Source organism: Pollicipes pollicipes, unplaced genomic scaffold, assembly GCF_011947565.3.
Source record: "Pollicipes pollicipes isolate AB1234 unplaced genomic scaffold, Ppol_2.1 Scaffold_3087;HRSCAF=3621_pilon_pilon_pilon, whole genome shotgun sequence".
Classification (NCBI taxonomy): Eukaryota; Metazoa; Arthropoda; class Thecostraca; order Pollicipedomorpha; family Pollicipedidae; genus Pollicipes; species Pollicipes pollicipes.
The window spans coordinates 35,641,401-35,650,029 of NW_023596225.1; the positions used below are offsets into that span (position 1 = coordinate 35,641,401).

An 8,629-nucleotide genomic window follows, 5' to 3' on the forward strand; every position below is an offset into this window, starting at 1 on the left:
CAGCTTCAGCACCTAACTTTAGTGGGGTAAACCTGGGCTCCTCCCCTTTCTGCACCTCTGCTGCAACTGCGTCTTGTACGGCGAACTCATTACATTGCCCATTCCTATACGCGTGCGGCATGCTCATAACTTTTTCTGCCAAAGTGCCTTTGACATGGGCAATACATCAGCAGGGATGACGTCATCGGTGGCACTACGAGGGCGCAACCGCCGTTGACGAGAATGGCTAAAAGGGAGTGCTCCACCTTGATATGGGGTTATGAACCGAAATAGCCACCTCAAGGTCATTTTCATGCAGTTCACAGCTATGCCATTTTTAAGACCCAATACGCTCTGGTTCCTGAGTTACACGCCCGCAAAAGTAGGAGAAGGTTTATTGGGACACTATTTCAGTCACCTTGGCATTGATGTCGTCATAGAAACGTCATACGATCGCCGTTATATTACAAGCTGTTCCTGCTCATGGTCAAAAAAGCGTGGGCGCTGACACATTCGCAAAGGCAATGATGCGGTACGTATGACACAATCCGCAGAAGGTGATTGGCTGTTAGCAAGATTTCACTACTAAATGCATGCCGCGAACGTAAGCGTGAGCAGTTTCGGGTTGTGCGGCATTCGTCGTCAACGGGGCGTTTTTCCCTATTTCTAGGCGATAGGTCAATGTTATAACAAAAGTACCATTGTCTGCAAAAAAGTACGGCGCCAAAAAAGCACGGCACTCTCCTGAATGTGAAAGAAAAGAACATGCGACCAGAAATCTGTTTTTTTGTGTTCTGCTGGAGTTTTTTTTCTTCCACTACTGACATATTTCCTATAGACAGTTCAGTTGGCGCCTTGTGCAGTGGAGCAAAGGACCTTGCACGGGTTTATTGGTCAGCAAGGCGATATAAAATTAGGAAATTTTTACGGTATGTTTAGGCATATATTCTACGGAAAATTCAACACATATTTCACGTAAAATTTAAATCATGAACGAAAAAGTTGTGTCCCACAAGCGCAAACCTCTTGAGCTACATTACCATGGAACAGAGATGGGATTTTGTTTTGATTCATTGAAATCATAATCAATGGAAAAAAGGAGGGACCTTGGGACAGACCTAGCGCAGCTAATACTGAGGTGTTTGATGGCGAAGTTCTGCGCTCTAGAGATGTCCATCATGCACACCTCTTACTTCCTTCGCATTTTAATATCGTAGGTTGGCGGGCATGATTGACATTTATATTTGGGGATGAGGGGGATGACTCTATCTGCCAGCAGACCATGAAAAAGGTATTGATTTTTTGGGGGGAGCAGGAATAAGCCAGTAATTTTCCTGTGGACCAAGTAATTGCTTATCTTGCCTCCTTTCAACACATGACTGATAACCAGATTCAGCAATTTTCTGTTTTAATCCATCGAGTTTTGTTATAAGGCTAATTATGATGCCACAAGGAAATAGTCAGGTCAGACCATTTCACATGTAAAGCCAACATCTCAAACTTTGTCAGTACATATGAATAAACAAGCCTAAATGGATGCATTTGCTGCAGCTGAAAAGGCAACCAGCAATGCTGGCATGGTCATCTAAAAGTTATGCTACTTTTGGAGAAGAGAGGTTGTTTTGTGGAGCACACCTATTATTGCGCTTGTTACATAGGTTAGCCATAGGTTATTGACATAGGTTAGCCAAGACGATCAGAATAAGTTGTTCGAAGTGATTTAAAGTGTTCGGATTTGTGTCTTGTCAACTTTGTCTGATGTCAACAAGCATACACAAATGAACTAAATAAAAATACAAGTTGAAACCAGGCAAAAACCAGCTTTAGGTATCATGTTTTTATCACAAGTGCTGCTGTCAACAGATAGGTGAGTTGAGATGATGCTCATCATATAGGCTACCCTGAGTTAGGTTAAGTGAGTCAAGTGCATGGCAGGTGGCAATAGGAATTGTGCAAGAATCAGTAACTCACAACTGCTGCCGTGATACAAACAGGTTATGCAGGATGAGATGATGTAAGGCCTCTATGTTAGGCATAGGATACTTTCATGGAAATAAACATTGGTATTTAGTATGAAATAGTAACAAAATGTTTGTTTTCCATGACCCCATCTTAACAGAAGCCAGAAGTATGTCTATTGTGTTTGCCTTGGTGACGGGCTGACGTGTAGAAGTCCAAGGTTTTTTTTGTTTGAGTGTTTTATGCTTGTTGGTTTGTCTGTTGCCATTTTGTTATTGAATTCCTTTGCTTTGCTTTTTAAGTGCTGTGGAAAGAAATTGAAAAGTGCAGCATCCAATTATTGGTGTTAATAATTTGTTGTGCTCATAATACTGCCATAAAATTACTATGCGTTAACACACGCCCGGTTGGCCGGCGAGATACCCTTCGCTCGGGTGGGGAGGGGGTCAATTTGACCCCCTGAGATCTCGGGAACTAAGAAATCTATAGATACCAAGTTTGCAGGATGCCTTGACCTATACGTGAACTCACTTAGGTTAACGTTTCAGCTTCTTAGGTCATGACCTTCAGGTTAAATAAGGTCAAACTAGGTCAAATTTCAGGGTGATCTTTAAAGCGCCTCCAGAACCTGGGCAACTGTCTCTAAGCAAAAGGTGACAAACCCATTTGATGTCATTGACCTTGTTTGACCCTTTGAAGGTCATGGTGAGCAAAATTTTACAAGAGTGCTCTGAGTTTTGCACTTGAGTAAGCGACAAAGATTACGCTAGGCAGTATGTTCCTAAAGCAAAAAGTTCGACACTGGTCATCTTAGGTCAATGGCCTTTCCTGACCTCTAACAAGTCAATTGAAGATGTATAATGCGGTTCCTGTCGTCAATAAATTCGAAATGATCACCAGAAAATATCCCATACAGCAAGCCCTAGAGTAACAAACTGGGTCGGTTTTAACCTCTGTCTGACCGTCATACCTGACCTTACGTCAACGTAATTTGCTCATTCAATATTTGTGGTGCCTAAGAAAGTATCTCAGAGATGCATGTCTTCGTCAAACACTCCATTGTGTTATCAGATTGAACGATTCCCTAGAAATTGCCTTCGCTGAAACCATGGCCTGACTTTGACCTGCCATAGATCAGCGACCTTGCAAGGTACATCTAAATTTGTGATGCCAAACGATGTACTATTTAATTGTCTACAGCTATGCAAAATTTAGCGCGACTACGCCGCGCCCTTCGGAAACCAAATTGGAAAAACGAGATGTGATGTCACTTACCTCAAAGTGCTGGCAAACACGCAATTATTGAGCCTTGTGAGCTCTTAAAGAAAGTATTACATTCTTTTCGGAGAAATGCTGGAATCAAGCTGTATCTACACGGCTGTGAGCTTCCTGTGTGCTACTCAGAATTGTGTTATGCGAGTGCCAATACAAGTTGCGAGCCTCCACATGCCGCAAATAGCAAACCAGTCGCCACTGCTTTCTTGTGCAGATGCCATCAGGCCCGCGCTTCAAAACGATGCACCGCTCGTAAATCCGGTTCCGGCCCCTTGATGCCTGGAAATAAAGCTGCCTTGTAGCGCATCAATAGATCTGATTCAAAGGGCGTGTCAAACAAACACGTATATATAACGTATCGTCTGGCGTCATTGCAACATAGTTCTCCAGTCTCGCAACAACTGCCGTCAACATGAAGTGCATTGTAAGTAAAATCATTTGCAGCAAAGTGGCAGATCAGACGGGTTGAAATTCAGACTCGGCGTCACATTTTACGTCACAAAACATCACAACAAACATATTTCGATAAGTAGCGATATTGTCGAGCTTGTGGCTTCAAGTGAAGCCGATCGGCAGGTAGTTGTGCCCATTACGCTGTATAGATTGTGAAGTGACTACAGGATCACACCACAGTGCGTTGCCAATGTGTATTGTGCTGCAGATGAGATGCTGTCGTCTGTTCGATTGCATGTAAAAAAGCAAGCAAGATGCTACGGCTGCTACACGCACAACCGTCTCGAGCTAATCAATTCCGTGTTCATCAAGCACTATTGCCCGTCGCTAGGCACATGAGGCAGGTTCTGGAAAGTCGAGTATTGAAAGTTGTGCTGTAACCAGCTTGTAACAACAGAGTGTTAGGCTGAACCATACATCTGTGAGATACTTTTTTAGGCAACAGATCAATTGAAGTAAGAATGAAATCAAAATTCTATTGACCTAGGGTCAGGTATGAAGGTTAGACCGACGTCAAAAGTAATGCGCTCTTTTACCAGAGAGCTCACTGTATGGGAAATATTCTGGTAAAATTTGTTCAATAGACCTTTAAGGCCAGCGTAGGTCACTAATCTGAAATGATCGAGGTCAATATTTTGTCTTTTGGTCCATACCGCCCAGTGTAATTCTATATGCTTTTTCAAAAGTCAAAAGGAAGCAATCTTGTAGGATCTTGGTAGTCATGACTTTCTTAAGGTCAATATAGGTCACAAACCTTAAATAAAAACTAAAGACCCCTTGCATAAAATATATTTAAGCACAAGAATTGCACGGGGAGGGATAGGGGCAATTTGGACATCAATGGGAAATTGGACCCTGTTTGACGTTCTTTGACAATAAGGTCATTACCTAGGAATGTAAGATTCCGACAGAAGTAAATCGTATACCGGCCAACTCAACTTGTGAATTTTGTGTCTAGCTTACCTCTTATTGTCTGAGGACTCAGGGGATCAAATTGATCCCCACTCGAGCGAAAGCGATCAAATTGACCCCCACTCAAGCAAAGGGGATCAAACTGACCCTCACTCGAGCGAAGGGGATCAAATTGACCCCCACTCGAGCGAAAGCGATCAAATTGACCCCCACTCAAGCGCAGGGGATCAAACTGACCCCCACTCGAGCGAGAGCGATCAAATTGATACCCACTCAAGCGAAGGGGATCAAATTGACCCCCACTCGAGCGAAGGGGATCAAATTGACCCCCACTCGAGCGAAAGCGATCAAATTGACCCCCACTCAAGCGAAGGGGATCAAATTGACATCCACTCAAGGGAAGGGGATCAAATTGACCCCCACTGGAGCGAAGGGGATCAAATTGACCCCCACTCGAGCGAAGGGCACTCAACCGGCCACCCGGGCGCGAATTACACCGCAGTGCGTTGGCGCATGCATACTGTTTCCAGACGTTTCTGCTGGTTGTGGCGTTACAACGCCAGACCTGAATGCGTGAGAGGATGTGAACTTTTTCCAGATTTTTCTGATGACTGTGCCAATGCAATATTGGACCAGACTGTGTGAACGAATGTTAACTGTTTCCAGGCGCTCCTGCTGGTTGTGGCGACCTGCGCCTCAGCACAGTACATTCTCTCAGCCAGCCCGTACATGTACAGCGGGATCTACGGTGGCATCAGTCCTTTCTGGGTAAGTTGGGCATCGATGCATGAATATGACGCGTGACGCAGAATTAAACTTACGTTGCATATATATTTCCCCTGAGGGCACTAACAAGAACTAATCAGCCTGCGAACAGATATCATTCCTCTAATTGTAGTAACAAGAACTATGTTTCCAATGCAAGTGGCGCTGCGAAATGATGTAGTTTCGCAATATTTCCGCCTGTGAATCTTCAACCACCGCTGGCTTAGCTGGCTGGTCTTTGTTGCAACCAATGTTTCGTATTGTTTGCAGAGGAAGAAGCGCTCAGCTCCTGAGGCGCCCGCCCAGGACCAGGAGGGACAGGATGCTCTGTTGATGTCCAGCTACATGTACTCGCCGTACAGTTATGGTGCCTACAACTACGGTTTGTCTGGTCTTCACTACCTGAAGAAACGTGAAGCGCCCGCCCAGGACCAGGAGGGACAGGATGCTCTGCTGTACTCCAACATGATGTACTCGCCGTACAGTTATGGTGCCTACAACTACGGTTGGTCTGGTCTTCACTACCTGAAGAAACGTGAGGCGCCCGCTCAGGATCAGGAGGGACAGGATGCTCTGCTGTACTCCAACTACATGTACTCGCCGTACAGTTATGGTGGATATGGTGCCTTCCCCTTCTGGAAGGAGTAGAGATCTACAGCTTGGTCTTTCAATTGCTGACTATGATATCCGTGATTGCATCCGGCTCAGGCAGATGCGTTCCCAGTTGAACACATTGGTGTATGATATAAAATACACTCTTACAGTGGACGCCTTGACTTATATGCCTAACCGAGGTGCTGCTCCAACTGGCTTTGATTTAAGCCTGACACGAACAATTGCAGCTTTGTACCAAAGGGTAGGTAACCCTTCCAAGGAGGCCTTATTGGACTCACCAAGCATACATGACTTGCGTGATTTCGGAAGAACTTAAGGTCCTTATGGTTGAGGAGACCCACGGACAGCCATACTGAAAGGGAATATCTACGGATTTGGCACATTTCGAAGACCAAAATATTGCTACGGATATAAGTACACATACGAGCGCGCGAATACATAGATGCACACGAAGATGCACGAAAGAGAGAGAGAGAGAGAGAGAGAGAGAGGAGAGAGAGAGAGAGAGATAGAGAGAGAGAGAGAGAGAGAGAGAGAGAGAGAGGAGAGAGAGAGAGAGAGAGAGAGAGAGAGAGAGAGAGAGAGAGAGAGAGAGAGAGAGAGAGAGAGAGAGAGAGAGAGAGAGAGAGAGGAGAGAGAGAGAGAGAGAGAGAGAGAGAGAGGAGAGAGAGAGAGAGAGAGAGAGAGAGAGATGCGGGGGGGGGGGAGAACACTGCGGAGATCAGCAGATGGAGGAGGATACACGATGCAGGTTTCTGAGATACGGGTGTAAGGACCAATAACAACATTTAACAATCCTGTCTTTTTGTACATCAAATTTGCCACAGTCATTCCTCAGTGAATACAAAATCAGCGGTGTACTACCACCAGTAGCACAGGCAGACTGGGGGAAGGGCAATAGGAGGCATGTGCCTCCCTTTGGTTCTGAGGGGCCCTTCGGCTCCTCGGGACCTATGATTAACACAAGCTCGGGGGGGGGGGGTCAAATTGGCCCCCGAAGGTTTCCCAGAATGGTTTCCGAACGGCGGCAAATGTAGCGCCAAATGCTGCATAGCTGTAGAGAAATTAATAGGGGATCGTTTGGCATAAAATATTGCGACGTACATTGTAAGGTCACTGACCTATGGCGGGTCAAATCAGGTCATGGTTTCAGCGAAGTCAATATCTTGGGAATCGTTCAATCTGATGCAGCAACGGGGTGTTAGACGGAGCCATACATCTCGGAGATGCTTTCTTAGGCAACACAAATACGGAATGAGCAAATCAAGTTGACCTAAGGTCAGGTACGAAGGGCAGACCAAGGTCAAAACCAACCTGTTTTGTTACTCTCGAGTTTCCTGCATGGGATAGTTTCTGGTGCTCATTTCGAATTTACTGACTGCAGGAACTGCTTTATACATCTCCCATGTGCTTCTTAGAGGTCAGAATAGGTCATTGACCTAAGACGACCCAGGTCGACATTTTGTGTTCAGGAATATATTGACAAGCGTAATCTTTGCCGTTTATTGAAATGCAAACTCAGAATAGTCTTGCATTATTTTATTCACCATGACTTTCAACAGGTCAAACAAGGTCACTGACCTCAAATGAGCTTGTGGCGTTTTGCTTAGAAATAGTTATCTAGGATGTGGGGGCACTTAAAATTCCAACCTAGCATTTGGCCTTGTTTGACGTTATTTGACATGAAGGTCATGATTTAGGAACCTCAGACTTTGACCTAAATGAGTTGACGTACGTACGAGTTAAAGCCTGATTTGCATAATTGACACCTATTACCTCCAAACCAATTGCTCGCCAGTGCAAGATAGTGTTCAGAATTCGCCGTCTGACAGGGTGTGTCTCCGTTCCCCCCCCCCCCCCCCCAGGTGCTCTAGATCGTTTTCACGTTTTTCAACATTGTACTCGAGAATATTCATGTACTCGTCGAGAATATTCATTTCCCATCAGCCAAGCCCATATTTCGTTTTAAGTTATTTCTTTCTATTTTACTACTTGATGAGCTCTCTTGAGCCCTATGGAACATGTTGAATTGTATGGTGTTTAGCAGAAGTTGGACACGCAGCGGCGCAGAATGGTGCACCGAAAATAAAGTTAACTGCCTTCTTACCATCATTCCACCTGTTTGCCATGTGTTGACTAGTGTCCAACCATACCCGAATGACCTTTCACGGATGGCAGATGCGTGGCCAAGCCTCTATTAGGGTTTTATCAGCAGTTATGGGTACAAAACCTAGACGACCTCAACGATGTAGGTACGATACTAATGCGGTCCTCGGCCGGTACGATTATACTACGGTGGGGGTCCTGGCCGTGGTTGTGGCTATCGTAACGGTACATTATCGTTCACAAATCGCGTTCCCAGCAAGGCGCCTGTTTCCGCCATTCACCTGGCCCGTCGGGCCACCATTGCAAGGCTCATACACGGTGAGCACGAGGATAATCTTTGATCCGCGACGAGACAACAGTTGGCCATTTATCAATGATAACAACCCCCGACAATTTTGCTATTTGGGCAATCGTCCATCAGGCGCAAATAGGCTCAATGAATGCGGTAGCCTACTGTATCCATTGCAGAACTCCACGTGCTCATCGTGGTTTGCTGAGCGCTGCGGGCCATTTCGGGTGTCATAAGGCTGTCGAAGGACATAATCGCTGGTGCGGTCGGAAAGAT

General features: G+C 45.4%; 1 protein-coding gene across 1 annotated transcript; it reads left to right on the top strand.

Moving 5' to 3' along the window:
- The first annotated feature begins 3,625 nt into the window (after positions 1-3,625).
- LOC119090075 (uncharacterized) lies at positions 3,626-5,991 on the top strand. Its single transcript, XM_037212869.1, has 3 exons — positions 3,626-3,637; positions 5,245-5,346; positions 5,614-5,991. Exons 1-3 carry the CDS (start codon positions 3,626-3,628, stop codon positions 5,989-5,991), a joined length of 492 nt encoding a protein of 163 aa, XP_037068764.1.
- The last annotated feature ends 2,638 nt before the right edge of the window (positions 5,992-8,629 follow it).

Excerpts from the sequence above, each read along its gene's own strand:
- LOC119090075 (XM_037212869.1), top strand. Across the intron at positions 5,347-5,613 it reads GTGGCATCAGTCCTTTCTGG|AGGAAGAAGCGCTCAGCTCC; the intron begins GTAAGTTGGGCA and ends TATTGTTTGCAG.